At 46.2% G+C, this 15,858-nt stretch overlaps 1 protein-coding gene across 21 annotated transcripts in view; it reads left to right on the top strand.

Annotated features, from left to right (window-relative positions):
• Positions 1-15,858, top strand: part of FBRSL1 (fibrosin like 1) — a 501,797-nt gene that overhangs the window by 474,457 nt on the left and 11,482 nt on the right. For 9 of the 21 annotated variants that reach the window (XM_039724311.1, XM_039724325.1, XM_039724314.1 and 6 more), the window contains 8 exons: positions 23-419; positions 2,000-2,253; positions 6,639-6,874; positions 8,988-9,038; positions 9,964-10,059; positions 13,399-13,470; positions 14,037-14,075; positions 14,918-14,989. In XM_039724311.1, coding sequence (XP_039580245.1) covers positions 23-419; positions 2,000-2,253; positions 6,639-6,874; positions 8,988-9,038; positions 9,964-10,059; positions 13,399-13,470; positions 14,037-14,075; positions 14,918-14,989 — 1,217 coding nt within the window. Of the gene's footprint in view, positions 1-22; positions 420-1,999; positions 2,254-6,386; positions 6,875-8,987; positions 9,039-9,963; positions 10,060-13,398; positions 13,471-14,036; positions 14,076-14,917; positions 14,990-15,858 lie in introns of all 21 variants that reach the window. The other 12 variants (XM_039724310.1, XM_039724327.1, XM_039724313.1 and 9 more) reach the window with 11 other exon arrangements.

Here is a 15,858-nt window from a genome sequence, read left to right as displayed (position 1 = left end):
CTTTCTCTTGTCTCTCCATAAGGTCCCACCTTGAATGACAAGCCAGAAGCGAAAGCAGCCAATGTCCCAAAGGTGTCTGGGCTAGAGCGGAGCCGGGAGCTGAGCACCGACGTGCCCTTCGCCCTGCCCATCCCCAGCCCCCAGCCCGTCGCTGCCGTCGTGACTTCCACTTCCTCAGCGCCCACGTCAAGTGCCAGAGCAAGCCCCCTGCTGAAGAAGGAGCCAGTGATTTCAGCACCAGCACCACCCAGGCTCACGCCTCAGCCGCAGCCCCGGCCGCAGTCCCAGCCGCAGCCCCGGCCGCAGTCGCAGCCTCAGCTGATCCCCGACCTTCGGAGCCAGCCTCCCAGCCACATCCCTCCGCCTCTCAACTACCAAGTGCATCACCAGGTGGCCCACAACGGACTCAATAACATCAGGTAGGGGGAAGGGATGCTCACGTCATCTTCAGGCTGCTGCGGGGCTAAGGCTTGTTCCCAGTAGGTAGAAATTGCTGGGAGGCAAGGGGAGCGCTCACCTGGGGTGAGATGGTCCGAGCTTTGGGTGTTGGACTTCACGGGCTGACTCCAGGCTGGTTTTTCCAGCTGTGGTGGATCAGTGCATAAATCCACGTGATAAATGAGGGGATAAATGCACACCTTCTGCAGAAAGGCACGTGTTCCTTTCAGTCCAGTTTCAAGGAAAATTTTGCATGGTCTTGTCTGAGCTGGCTAGTTCTTGACTTAGAAATTTAAGATGGTTTGAGTTTGAGCAACACCTTTGTTCCGTATTTAGAAATGCTTCCATTGTTCATGGTTCTCAGGTTTTTTGGCTCACCAGCATCAAAAGAGGGATATCTGTCTTGGACTCTTATCCTTGTGGGTCCCTTCCAGCTCAGAATATCCTGTGATCTGTACTGGAAAATGCTGTGTCCCTGGAGACCAGGGCTCCCGTGTGGGCTGAAAAATCTGCTTCAATCTGACATGTTCAGATCTTGCAGGAGGTTTAGCTCTGCTGTTTAAATTGCCTCCATCCAGTCAGGAGGGTGGGTGAAAATGGTAAATGGATAAAATGTTTCTAGAGAAAAGAGTTTAGTCAGTCAACTGGAACCTGTATAGTCCTTTTGCTGGTACAGAAAACATGACTTGCCTCCTGAGCAAGAGCTAGACTAGTTTAAACAAGATGAGAAAACTGATTTAAAGCATAATATTTGACTGCACAAAGGTCAGCATATGAATACAGAGAGCTGCCATTAATGTGTATTTCACAGTATCCTGCATACTTAAGCTCTGTTGTGGTTTTATCTTGTAAATGCCACCATAGAATAAACGGTGAATAATATTTCAAGCTATTCAAGATCTCTCTGAGGTTTAACTTGCAACAGATATTCAGTATTGTGGGAATTACACAACTAATAACTGCAGTGATAGTGTGTTTCAGCCCACGAAACTTAGATCACTTGCAATGGAGTAATAATAATAATAGAAGAAGATGTAAAATACAAATTACTATGAGAAACATTATTAACATGGTGTGCATTTGCATGCTTGTGTGACTACAGCTGCACAGCACATGTGCAGCAGATCCAGCAGGGTCCCAGTCACTCGTGCTGTGCAGCTCTGCACTCCCAGAGCAGCAGAAAAAGGAATTGGTGTCACTGTGTCCTCTGGTCACAAGGATCCACATGGACACTGCAAGGTCATCAGAGGCTCCATAAAGGTGCAAAATCCAGCTGCCTCTGTGGCCCTCATCAGTACTTACAGATAGCTCTGAGGATTGCAGCACAGGAGGAGATGTCCCTCCAGAGAGCCCAAGCCCGTTCTGCCCTGTTGGAGACGTTCATTAAGATTCGTTAACTATCTCCACTGCCATTAAGACCAGCAAAAGCATGAGCCTGGGGAGATCAGTGTTCCATAGTTGTGTTGTCTCTGGTAGTGTATTTCTTGCACCGTTTCAGTCGTGTATTGTAACACACTCTTTGTCTGTCTCTCTCCCCTCCCTCCCATCTCTCTCCCTGCAGCCGGAGCAGCAGTGCTAGCAGTGCAACGAGCATCAGCCTCCCGAAGCACCTGCCCCTGTCTCCCCAGATTCCACCACACCATTCCTCCGGCCCAGCTCTGCCCCTCTCCATCTCTAATCTTGCTACCTCGCACTTCTCTCTCAGATCGCAGACCCAGCACCAGCACCATCCGGCCATGTTTGCCACCCCACCCACGCTGCCACCTCCACCAGCGTTACCCACCAACAGCCTCGTGATACCAGGGCACCCTGCGGGTAGGTCCCTTCTTCTCCAGGGCTAACTGGCCATGCATGCACTGGAGGGTGTTGAGAGATGGATGGGCTGGCTGGTGGGCAGGTGAAATCCCTTGACACAGACCCCTCAGTGTGTGCTGGAGCTGTGGCAGTGCTCATGAAACAGGTGGGGGACCTTGACGTGCTTTACCAGATGAGATATTGTAGACACATCACTTCCTATAGGAAGTCTTCAAAACAAATGCTTCAAAAAAGAAAAAAAAAAAGTCCTGTTCAGGGCATGAGTTGTCCAGTGTGGCATTCCACAGTCATCAGACATTTTTTAGATTAACAGAGAAGTGATGCACAGTTTGCCATTCTCCCCTTCTCCCTCCCCTCTCCAAAGAAAGCTGCTGATGTTAGAACTGGTGAGAAAATACTGTTTCTGCAACTGTTCTAACCAAGCACTTGATCATCGCTGAATCCCCTGCCTGGTCCTTCGACCAGCAGCACATCCTGCTGGCAGAGCAGGATCCTCTGCCTGCAGCAGCACAACTGCTCTGTGCCCATGGCCCCGTGGCCTTTCAGTCTGAGTCAGAGACAGCTCAGCTGACAAGCTCTGCTGTTCTACTCTCACTGTCTTTGCATCCTTTTAAAAAGTTTCCTTTGTTCACCCTGGCCCCCATTCTATTGTCACTTCTGCCCTAAATGCCCTGTTTATAGCTTATCCATTAGCCTACAGCTGTCCCTGGAAGAGACCCTGGCAGCTGGAGACTTCCCAGCAACTTTCACTTGCTGGGGCCTCCTTTTGATCCGGCATTTGAATCCACAACTAACTCAGCAGGGATTAAACAGGACAAGCATTTTGCAAAAAACACACTCTCTGCTTCCTATGAAGTCAGTTAAAGGAATAAGGAAATGACAGATTTGCTGTGGAAAAATCTGATGGTCTTCCATCCCCCTTTTTTGCTTCCAGGAGCTAAATAATGTCTCATTATTTATTACTGCTTCTCTAAGTGAAAAAAATAAAAGTACAAATGGATCCAAAGTGAGCTCTGAGAACGATGGTAGTGCTGTGGGTTCCCTGCCAGAGACAAGACCACATAGCCAAAGCTGGCAGCTGTCACGAGCCCTGGCACCATCTAGAATTTCAACCACATGGCTGGGAAGATGTTGGCAGCACTGTGGGAGACCTATTCATTGCTTCCCCTGTTTAAGGCGAAGGACTACTGTGATGGAGACTTTGAAAGCATAGCAAAAGGAAATAGCAGAGCTCTCACTAAAAGCATGATATTGCAGTCACTGAAAGCAAGTATGTTTTCACCATTAACTTCAGGAGATGCAAGATCAAGTGACCTATTCACATTCAGCAGCTTGCCAGGAAACAGTAACAGTCTTGCTCCTACTAAAAGGATTTCTCCTGCAATTTAAGTAGGAGAAGCCGAAGTTAGTGGAGGGAAAGGTCTGGGTGTCTAACCCTGCAGACAGTGAAATGCCTCTTGTCTGCACTATATGAAATGCCTGCAAAATGGCACATCATAAAATCAATACAGAGTGCTGCAGAGCCAGGAGCTTCTGTTGTCATTCACATAAAACTTCCTTAAAAGCAAACAATATTGCTGAGCAGCCCTGAAGAGCGAGACAAGAATGCGCTTCTGGTGGCATTTCTCCCTTTTGAAACCTAAAGCTAACAGAAGTAACTTAGCAGCAACCCTTGCTGGGCTTCTGCTGTCTGCTCAAGGGCTGCCCTGATGTGGGATACCCAGAGGAAATAGGGGTCTGTGTCTCTCAGCTCCTGAATGTGAGGGCACTGTGAGCAGGAGTGACCTTTTTGTGCCTTGCCCAGCTCGTGTGTGCACACAGGACAGTGGTGGCAGGTCCCCAGGGCTGCTCAGCACCCTGCTCCTGCTTGTGTTACTCTGTGACTGGACCTGACATCACTGGCAGGTGCAAGAACTGAGTTCTGATCCAGACATTGCTCAGAGCCCCTCACAGAACTGTATTATTCCTTTGCAATTCCATCCCTACTACGAAGCAGCCACTCCTCCATGTGCCACTCAGCTTCTCCAAACATCTCCAGGCCTTTTCTTTTCCTCACGGAGGCCAAAGCTGTGGTAGAGGGCTATGGGCTGGAGCCAGCTGCAAATCTATCAGTCTGACTTCCAGTCTCTTAAAGAAATTGGATATCAGAGCGCTTACAACTGCCAACTTGCTTTTATCTCTCCCTCCAGAAAAGTGGATTATCTTGATGCTAACAGAAGGATTCAGTTTCTTTAAGCCATGCCAGATTGAAAAGTGTAAACACACACACACACACACACGTGAAATCATGCTCATATTCTCTAAAGAGGTTAGGTTTTGGACCTAAGTGCTTTCAGCCTGTAGTTTTTTTCCTATTTGCTCAATCCAAGAAGAACCTATTATGGACTCTTTCCTCCAGTGCCTTAGGCTTCAGTATCATACACATATATATTTTTTCTGCTTTTGTATTAATTATTATATGGATTGTAGCAGTACACAGTACCTGCTCTTAGCAGTACATTTATTAATGAAAAGTAAATGACTTAGGACCCAAAATTTGCTCTCAAATGTGACTTTCAATTGTAGGCTTCTGAGTGGTAGTAGAGACCTTGAAGTTGCCATCAGAGTGCGTGTTTTTAAAGATCCCCATGTCACTTCAGAAAGTGATTGATTTAGACATTTCCAATGTTACTGTAAAAATTAAAGTGAAAGAAATCCCTGCAGAACATGAAATAAAACTTTAAAGTACAGGTGTTCCTTTGCCCCTTTATATTCAGAGCTGTAGTTTAAAGAAGCTGTTAACAGTGAAAGAAGTGGATTCACCTAAATTCAGAAGCAAGTAGATCAGTCAGGACTGGGTGTGTGTCATCCACAGCTGGGGACACAGGTTGGTCTTCGCTTAAAAAATATATAATATGTTGGATGCTAATCCCTGTTTGAAGTTCTTAAGCAAAGCCACAGATAGATTTAATTGTTATACCAGCAGACATTTTGGAGAAGTGGACATTGGTCCTTATTGTCTTCAGTGACATCATTTCAAAAGCACTGATGTCTTGCCCTGCCCTGAACAACATTCACATTCCATGCAAGTTGCTGTTCCAGAGGAAGATGCTGAGAAGAGGCCACGTCATATGGTGGAACATTTTGTTTCAGCAGTCATTGCAACCTTGATGAGATCTTGAGCCACTTCAGTGTTTCTTCCCCTCCTCACTGATTCCTCCTCTATATTTTCTCAGAGGAGAAAAACCTGGAGGCAACAACAAAAAAACAAGAATTACAGCCTGTTACAAATTGAGGAAAGGACTGCTACCTATTTAAGATCTCAAAAAAAAAAAAACCTTTCTGCAAAGAAGGCCTTGATTTATAGGATAGATGTTTCTGGTCACTGCATGCATGTCCTGGGGCTGAGAAGGGAGGGATGGCACAGGGGATGGATGTCTGAGCAGGCACTTTCCAGCCACCCAAACCCACGGTTAGCTCATTGCACTGCAGATATTACCAAAATTTTACCTGTGAAGTGTCTCATTGTCAGAGCTTAACACACATCAATTCTCAGTGTATGTGTGTGTGTGCCTCTGTCACACACCCAGAGGACGAAGGTCGGTACTGCTCATTACAAAGTGAGCTGTTGGCCTCCAGAGTTCTCCCCAGCACCTGGCTGGTGCGGGAAGGTGCAGCTCCCAGGAGCCTGGGAGGCGTCCCCAGAGGTGAGGCTGGATCCCTGAGGTGTGACCCAGGGGTGAGGCTGGATCCCTGAGGTATCACCCAGAGGTGAGCCTGGATCTCTGGGGTGTGACCCAGGGGCGAGGCTGGATCCCTGAAGTGTGACCCAGGGGTGAGGCTGGATCCCTGAGGTATCACCCAGAGGTGAGCCTGGATCTCTGGGGTGTGACCCAGGGGCGAGGCTGGATCCCTGAGGTGTCACCCAGAGGTGAGGCTGGGTCTCTGAGGTGTGCCCCAGGGGTGATCCTGGACCCCTGAGGTGTCACCCAGAGGTGAGGCTGGGTCTCTGAGGTGTGCCCCAGACACCCCTGGCTGCAGCAGGTGCCGGGAGGAGCGCCGGGCGGGGCGCGGGCGGGCGGCGGGCGGGCGGAGTGCGAGCCCCGATGATGTTTTCTGCTGTGATGACTCATGGTGTTCTCTCTTGTCTTTAGATACCAGCCTGTTGATATCATTCAACCAACCAATCATGTATTGCCAGCCTCATTCGGGGATTCTGATTGGTACTTTGTCACAGGCATCTCTCTTACCTCCACCAATGAGTCCTCACGTAGAAAACCACCACAGCATGACCTGCAGAAACAGGGAATGCCAGGTGAATATTGACTCTTTCTCCTCCGTCTTTGTGGTACTCACAGGCCCACGGGCCTCTGTGTCTTTTTTTTTTCTCTCTCTCTCTCCTCTAGATCACGAACTGCTCAGGCAAGAGCTGAACAACCGGTTTTTGGTTCAGAGTTCGGACCGGGCCGCTGCCTCACTTGGCCCGGTGCCGCTGCTGAGAGCGGAGTTTCACCAGCACCAACACACGCATCAGCACCAACACACCCACCAGCACACATTCACTCCTTTTCCATCCAGCTTGCCCCAGACGCCGCTCATGCCGCCCTCTGCACCTCCCATGGTGCGTACCCCAGCCCAAAATGTGAGGATAAGTAGAGCATCTCTGGTCAAAAAGCCTAACCCGCTCTTGTCAAACAAAACCCAGCCCTCTTCATTTCAGCCAGGTGTGCTGTCCCTGCCCTTCCCACCCGGAGGTCAGCACTCCCAAAGGGACCCCTTTCCACCCAGAGCCCCCACACCAAGCCTCCTGGTCCCCGTGCTGCTACCCATGAGCAGATACAGCACCCACGAGACAAGTCCAGAATCCCTTTATTTTCCTTTTTGTGTGTCCTGCTGTGTATTTCTATTCCCTCTTTCCCAGAGCCAGCTGCCTTGACACATCAAAAGATGACACCAGCCAGGATGGGTGGTTTCCAGCCCCAAACACTGTCTCCACAACTGCTGGGTGCAGGGCAGACCTTGCTGGCTTACCCAGAGCTCTCACCACAGTGCAGCATCTCTTCTGATACCAGCTCTGTCCCTCTTCCTCCTAATGCCTGATCTGTATTGATTTAGGCATTTTATTACTTGATTACATCAACAAGCACTAATTTGTGTGTGGCTGGTTCTGCTGGGAGAGATCCTCCTGGCCGTGTAATAAGCATTTGGTCATTGAATTTGCTTGTAGCACAATGGGACTTTGCTGCAGCTGTTACAAAATTGTTAGGGATCTGCTACAAATGGATTTTGTCAGTACTTTAAAATGCACTCTCTCCCCATTTCTGGAAATTACTTTGTGAGATTGAAAGCACAAGATTGAGCTTTTTTTCCCCCTCTCAGTTTCACACTGTGTCCAAAATGCAGAAACAACCCTGTTTAAGGCTAGCAAAAGCAGCCTTTGGGAAGAACTACCAAGGACTCAAGGAGCATAATGTTTTCCACTTTTCTTTCCCACTGCTGGCTGCTCAATGGCATTATTGGGTTGTAATCTGCTTAGCAGCAAGACAATTAAAAGCAATATCATCCACCCAAAATCCAGCCCCAGGTGTTTGCTCAGTGTACTTGTGTGTAAACACCGTCCCTTCTTTGCTTGGTCTGTGTAAAACAATCCTGAATCTTTTCTCAGAAGTCTCCTGTGTTATTTAAGAACTGTGATACCCAAGCTTGTGAACAGCTCCCTCTCCTCCCACCCGTGCCCATTGATGACAGCCTTCAGACCAAAAACAACTTGCAAGGCTCTTTTGTTATATTTCACTCACATCTTATATTCCACTAGATCAGGTCTGCTAATCCTAACACCAGAGAAGAGTGTTGAAATTACAGCTGCATGTGTTTGGTAATTTACGGTATTTACACTGGAGGGGACATGGCTCCAGTAATAACTGTAATTAATGAAATTACAAATCTACTCTCCTGCACACAGAGGAGTGTGAAACAGCAGCTGACTTGCCAAATAAGCAGCTTTTCCTGAGGTCCTGCAGCTCCCTTCCCTGCCTTCCTTCCCATTCCCTCCTCCCCAGCAGAATGTACATACTGTTCAGAAATGCAATGTGTGTGTGCTTTGGGTTTTCTTCCAAGATGGTACAGGACAAACAGGGCACAGACTACACACATGGAGGTGTTAAAGCCCCATGCTGGAATAGGAAAAAGTTTACAGTCACCTTTTTTCTGGGGACCTCTCCCTTTTACAGGGGAGGGCAAATATATCAAGATTTGTGTATCTAAATTAATTCAGCCCTTTTCCAAAGAATTTTGGTGTTTACAAGAACCCAGGAAACTGGGAATTGGAATTGGCTGCCCCACAATAGATGTTGGGGTCTTATGGAAAATGTTGCTGACCTGCTAGTCTGTGATCTAGTTCAGCAATCCAGGGGCAGATCCCAGTTGTGGACCTGGAGCTGAACTTCCCTGTGTTTCACTGAGCTGCAGTATCAGGACTGCTCTCTTCCCAGGGCAGGAGCCTGGTCATGCAGTGCCTGAGACAGGTTCTGCAGTGAGCCTTGGCAGTGCCCAGCGTGGCCTGGGGGCTCCTCTCTGTTACCCTGGGGAAATCAGTCATGTCCCCAGTGAGCAAGTATGGAATAACCAGTCAGTTCTGCTCTGTTAAACGCTTACACATGGGCCATGATTATTTGTCTGTGTTGAAATCCTGATGTGTCTGCTCCTGCCAAAACCAAACTCACCTGTTTCCTTTTTTTTTTCTCTTTTCTTTCCAGTTTGACAAGTACGCTCCCAAATTAGACAACCCTTACTTTCGACATTCCAACGTGAGTGCTCACCTTCCTCCTCGGTTTCTTTGTTAATGGTTCTGCTTGCTCTTCTTTTGCTTGTTTTCAATTGATGAGTAGTGTTTTGATCCATTCATTTCTAAAGCTCTTTTTCCGTCTTGATTTTTTTATGTTTTTAAGGTACCAAGTTTTCTTTGGGCTCTTTTTATTTTTTTTAATTTTATTTTTTTTAAATTCTCTGTCTCCTGCATTTTTGCTGCTGCGGCTCTGTATGGCTGTGCCTGGGATGGCAGGGAATGCGCAGGAATTGCTCAGTCAGTGGTCACTGCAGTACTTTTGCAGCTGGTGCTTCTCCCAGTGCAGCAGCCCGGAGTGCATGGCTCTTTCACAAGGTTTTGCTCAGGTCACAGGAGTAAGTCAGACTGGTGGTTTCTTCCTGGTGCTCCCCACTGCTCCAAAGCACAAAAAACTACATGTTTTGGGACTTGTAAAACTGCTGTGTGTGCTCAGGAGAGGCCTAAGCAAAATTTCACCCAGCCTACATAACTACAAGGTGGTGTGCATGTTGCCTGTGGTTAGAGTGCAGTGCAGCATCTTGTGGTTCCTTTTGCTTTAAAAATTAAAGCAGGTCACATTTCAAAACAGGATCGATTTGTTTGCAACAGCAGAAAAATGCAAAGTTAATGGAAAGTGAACATAAACCCCAAATTATGCTCTGTGCTTCCTGCAATAGTCCACAATTTTTAAAGGCACACTCATTCAGCACTATCTAAAAAATTTATCAGATGAGTGCATTTTTCAAGTTTTGGCTTTGCTCTTAAAAATTTTGAAAGCAAATTTATCATGTACTTTCACTGTGGCACTTGTTCAGCACAGTACTATTTTTGTATGTGCCAGGCTTGGCACCTACCTCCATTATTGTTCAAGTCATCCTGTGACATAAGCATCTCTTTTTCTTTTGTAGTTCTTTCCAACCTATCCTCCAGCAATGCCTGGAATGCCACCCATGCTTCCACATTCAGGTCCCTTTGGGTCACTTCAGGGAGCATTTCAACCGAAGGTACAAACTTCTTCTTCTGAAGGCTTTGTTCTTTTGCTGGGAGAGAAACTGTGTTCAGAGTCTTGTCTCTGGTGATTTTGCAGCACATGATTTGAATAGCAGAAGTGCAGCACAGGGTTGGAAAGGATCCCCCCGCAGAGCTGTGAGCATCCTCTGCACAAAGCAGCCAACACTTCAGCAGAAATTTTCTCTTGGCACTGCAGATCCTTCCTTGGAAAGGATGTAGTGGTTCACTTGGGAGGTCTGCTGAAACTGGAGGAGAAGCATACAGTGAAGTGCATTATTTTGATTGAAATATTTACAGCTCATAATAGACCGATGAGTCCCAAATCATTTTATAAATCTAATGGTCTGAGATTGCAAAAGATAAACTGTGTTTATTCCCAGAAAAAACAATGAGAATTTGACTGCACAAGTGTGGGAACAATAGGGAGAGACTGCTGGAAATGGGTAGAGCAATTTGAAGGAGCTGAATTTTTATTCCCAGCTCCAATACTGTCTGACCTTGGGCAAGTTGCTTAAACCTTCTGTTCCTCAGCTTCCTCATCTATAAAGTTATCTTGCAGTGGGTTTTATAAGGGTTGATTAATGCCTGCAAGCTTCTTTGAGATAATGTGTTTGAAAGGTGCACTGCAGCTGTGACATGTCATTACAACTAGCACTGATTGGCATTTGGAAATGTTGACATCATAACCCCCATTTTTTGGCAAATTCTGTGGTGTGCACTGCTTTTTTTTCCCCTCCCAGAGGTGTACTTTTTATTAACTATTTTTAAATGTACCAAAACTGTTAAATCTCTCCAAACAAGAAATAATGGATTGTGTCTATATAGCATTTGTTTGAAAATGGAGCACGTACTTCATTTGTAAGGTGACATGTTCAGCTTCCTCATATGCTGTGATTTTAGAGATTTCTTAGCTTGAACTGCATTTCCATAGAACTCTGCTACTGTGTAAGAAGGCATGAAAGGAGCAGCACCATAGTCAGGCCATTCCTGTTTGCAATTGGAAGGTGATTTCCATATCCACACCAGGCAGGTCTGAGGGATGTGCTTCCCTCAGCAGTCTCACTGGTGTCAGTGGAAGTCAGTAATTAGCAACTGCAAATAAGGCCTTTTGTAACCTTCCCCCTTAACTTAATGCTCTTCATGGAAGCCAGAGGATTTCCTCAGTGCCCATCGAATCCTTGACATTATTTTGGTTTAGGAATACATTACAAATAGCAAAGTCTCTAAAATGGCTTTGTTCAGAGGCAGTTTTGTATGTGGTGGCTGCAGGCCTAGAGAAGGAGCAGTTCATGGAAGCAGAGGGAACAAGAGGGACAGAACATGGCCATCCCTTGGTGGAGTTTGTCTGCCAGTGTTAATTGTTGTTACTCTAGCAAGGGGTGAGGGAGTCCCTGCAGACCCTGAGTAGCCAGGCTGTGAACTTGATTTTGCAAGAAAAGGAGCTGCAGGAATAAGGTGGAATTGGACAAATTTTGCTCACGTGCAGCCAGGGCTGTTTTGCCATAAAGCTCCTTCCTGCTCATGAGGAGCTGCTGCTACACCAATGGCACATTCTTCTGCTTTCCATTTTCTCTGTAAAATACCTTTAGGCCAAGGAGCAGTTACATAGTGAGAGGAAAAAAGTGAGCACAGACCCTTTAGTTTTTTTTGAGCAGTTCCTAGTGCTGTTATAACTACCTTTTAGTTCATTTTAGATACATCCAACATTTGCTAGCTTGAGTTTAAGCAGTGCAGGGTCACACTCTAGTGCTGTGGTTAATCACTGACATCATTTGATCTTTGCACAGTGCAGTATTTACATACAATCTAACGTCTGAAAAAGAGAGGGATAGGTTGAAATATGTATCTGCTGCTTTGGCACATTACTTTCCAGTTTCCCAGAGGAGGCAGGGCTGAACTCTAGGCAAAGCCACTCCAGTCATCGTTACTGCCTCGCTCTGCCGTGGTCTCTCCCTCCCAAGCTGTGTGACTAAAGCCTGCATAATCACTACAGACTTGATGATTTGGCTTTAGCACTCTGACTCCTGCACTTCTTGCTTTCCAAAGCAGAGATCTTGGTTTTGTTTTTCCCCTTCCCATGTCATTTGCCTACAGCTGTGCGTGTGAGTCCACTGCACATAAATCCAGGCTGACGGTAAATTTCTCAGTGAGTTTCCCGAAGGCCATTTCTCACAAGCTAAGAACTTGAAAAGGTCAGAAGTATTCAGTTTACTTTGCTGGAGGAAGCATTCATGTCTTTCTCCAGGGGACAGAGGGACAGGATGACACCATACTATTAACATGTTGTGATCTTTAAGCTCTTGCCTGTATGAAAGCTGTAACTTATTTGCCACCTTATATCTACCTCAGCTGTCAGAGAAGCCTGAGAGCTCCCATCTGCCTGGGGAGTGCATTGACTTACCTACACACACACGAGAATTCACTTTTTAATGAGTCTGGAAGTTACATAGCCTTAGACAAACTAAAACCTACCTTCCCTCCTACACCCAGGATTATACTCATGCCTTGTACTGTTTGAAATCTGCTATAATTCGACCTAAAACATGAGTGAAATGATCTCTTGGGAAATGAGGTTTAACCCCTCTGCACTCAGCTGTGCAGAGGCACCAGGTGCAGTTGCTGTGGGAGTGGGAGATGGATGAGTGCCCGAGTGAGGAGATGAACGAGTTCTTGGGGATCATTAGGACAGGACAACAGGTGGGATCTGGAGGAGGAGCAGCAGGGATTCGTTCAATGAGGTGTTTAATTCTTGCTGGAAAACGATGGGGTAAACAATGCAAAGCTATAAAAGACCCACAAGCACCTTCTAAGGTTTCTCATTTTTGCCTTGTCGAAGCAGATAGATGGGCTGTTGCTGGTTCAGGCATTGTGTTACCTGGCCCTAGTCAGAGAGGGGCCGTGGTCCAGTGTGTGGAATATGGGACTGGGATGCTCAGGTTATTCTGTTCCTGTCTGCTGCCCGGAAAATGGAGGGAGTCAGGCCACCTCTCTTGTCCTCTCTCCTACCTCCTGCCTGTTTTGTCTAAAGAATAAGCTCAGGGGGCAGGGGCTGTCTCTTCCCATGCACATGCACAGCACAAGGGGGTGTGATCTCAGCAGGGCTTAGAGGTGCTACTGGAATACTGTTATTGCTGCTCAATAATAATAAATGACATGGTGGTTAAATGCTGTTGGCTGTCAGTAAGAGATAACATTTAGCACTAATGTAGCAATATGCGTGTTCAAAGCGCAGTGCAAACATGGACTAATTAATGCTGTTAACATCAGATAGAGATGTTAAATGTACCACTGGTGTGATGCAGTATTATTCACGCTCTCTTCTTGTCTTTCAGACTTCAAACCCTATTGATGTAGCAGGTAGACCAGGCACAGTCCACCATACGCTGCTGCAGAAGACTCCAGGGGTAGGCAACAATATATAAACTTCTTTTCAGCTTATCTGGGTGTACAGTAGACACAGTGATTGCTGGTAAAAAATTGAGAGTAGGCTGGTGAGCAAATTGGCCTTCTAGACCAGGAAAATGCAGTGAGGAGAGAAGTTGTCTTTTTCTGGTTAGACAGCAATCTCCACCAGTCATGAATTCAAAGGGATGTATTGGCTTCTTTCAGAAGTCTGAGGAAAATGGGGCAGGAAACCCCTTCAATGTCTTTCCTCTAGGTATTGCTTGGAGAGTACTTTAATGCGCTCCATTTCAGAATAATTACAAGGTTCAGAAAAGCACTGGCACTGTTCAGTTGCTGGCATGAAGCTGCTTTGTTTATCATAAAATTCTGCTGAGTTTGGTTCAAGGAATGAAAGAGAAGTTTTAAGCCTTCTTTAAGCCTTTTAGGTTTCCCATGTCACAGGGGACTTCTCTGGAACATTGCTTTCCAGATGCTTTCACTTGTTCAGAGGAAGGAACTTCCCCACCTTTCTGTATATTGGCTAGTTTTAGAAAGACTGATTGTTTTATTTCTGCTTTTTCCATAGGTGTCAGACCCTTATAGGCCTCCAGTAAGAGTAAGTAAGGTTTGTGGGGGATTTTATATACATATTTATACACAGACACTTGGAATATTGTGCATGTGCTTTTGCAATTCCACATGTCCAATTGAAAATCTCATGCTCATCCTTTACTTCAAGCAAAATGTCAGTTAGCTCTCTGCCACTTCTGATTAATAACATTTAGGTTGAATCCCAGGCTTGTTTTGCATCCATTTATGTGCATTAATAGTTCACAGTATGAAATGAGGGTCACAGAAATAAATGACTGTGAGCATGGGCAGACATTCACCAGTGAACAGATTCGTGGTGGCTTAGGTCAATGTGCTGATGTTCCACATAAACAGTGGAACAGTGAGTACCATGGCTCAGCTGAAAATAGGGACTTGTTCAGCTGTGGCACTGCTCATCCTGGGGATTGTTTGTCCCTACCCTTTCCCTCCCCTAAAGCCAGTAGCCATAATAACCACGCATGACTTAGCCTGCAGTGCAGCAGGGGTGAATGAACAGGGCTCTTTTCAGAAACAGAACTCTCAACCATTAGTTGCTTTTCTTAAGCATGGCATACTGTTCTTTGCTGCCATTCATTTCAGTTTGGGAAGGGGGGAGTGCAAGTAGGAAAGAACAAGGCAGGATCTCAGATGTCCATGAGATGGGGAAGATATCCCACATTCTTCCTGTTTCCTTCTTAATTTAAACATCATCTGCTGCAGTACAGCAGAAAATGTTGATCACCCATTGTGCCGTTTCAGTAATCAGCCTTTCTCATTGCTTAGCTGCCTGGTTGACAGTAAGGGAAATGAAATGTTCTATCTGATGTAGATTGCTAACGTATAAATTAATCTAAATTCTTGTGCTTTCCACTGCAGAAACCCGGGAAGTGGTGTGCGGTTCATGTACAGATCGCCTGGCAGATCTACCATCACCAGCAAAAGATAAAGGTAATTCAGATGGTTTCTGGAACAAAGCCAAGTCTTTTAGCTTACAGATTGTATTTGAGTGAGTAATGGGCAGGAAGCAGTTACTGTGGTGATTCTCAAGCTTGCCTGTATTGATTAACTAATACTTACACTCCTTTAACATTTATTGTAGCAACTGTAAAGTTTATCTGAGGGCAAAGGAGCTGGGTGGAAGGGTGTACAGCCAGAAAGAGGGGAAGAAAGTGAGGGGCAGAGTAATTTCCCCAAGTCAATCTTTTTTTTTTACAAAGCATGCACATTTAATGTCGCTTCCCTTCTGCATTAGTACCTCCTGTGGAGGAGGTAATGAAATGGCCAATGCAATGAAGAACATTACAGAGCAGAGAGCAGCAGAGTGGATTGATAACATCGGTGTTAGAGGTTGTGGGGCTTCCTGTGCTGCTGTGATGGTGGGCAGAGGGGGAGGGGGTTTAGCACTCGAGAGGTAACAGGATGTAGGTACCCTGGGGTGCTGCTGCAGGCTTTAGACTCCCCATGGCAGGTGGAATAGCTGATAAAGGGACTTGTGTAGATTTTATTTTTTCACAGCTCCTAGAGTAGTTTTTTTGTCCCATTAATGCAGGCTATTCTCTGCTTGAGTAGATGCCTCTGGAAGGGGTGTATGTCCATATTTTTTTTTAGCAAATACATAATCTTTAAGCTATTCATAGGCTTCTATGACTAAGGTGCAGTTCTGGCCGTTGCTCACTCTTACAGGGCAAGGATAAAAACGGTCTCTGGAGGAGCCTCATAGCTTCCTTCATCCTTTGCCCCTTGCCTGCACACTGAGCTGTCCTGGCTGCAGGAAGGGCACAGTATGGGCACATCTCTCTCAAACTGGAGAGGCAGAG

Source organism: Passer montanus, unplaced genomic scaffold (genome assembly GCF_014805655.1).
Source record: "Passer montanus isolate IOZ18808 unplaced genomic scaffold, ASM1480565v1 scaffold53, whole genome shotgun sequence".
NCBI lineage: Eukaryota > Metazoa > Chordata > Aves > Passeriformes > Passeridae > Passer > Passer montanus.
This window is presented reverse-complemented; position numbering and strand designations above follow the sequence as displayed.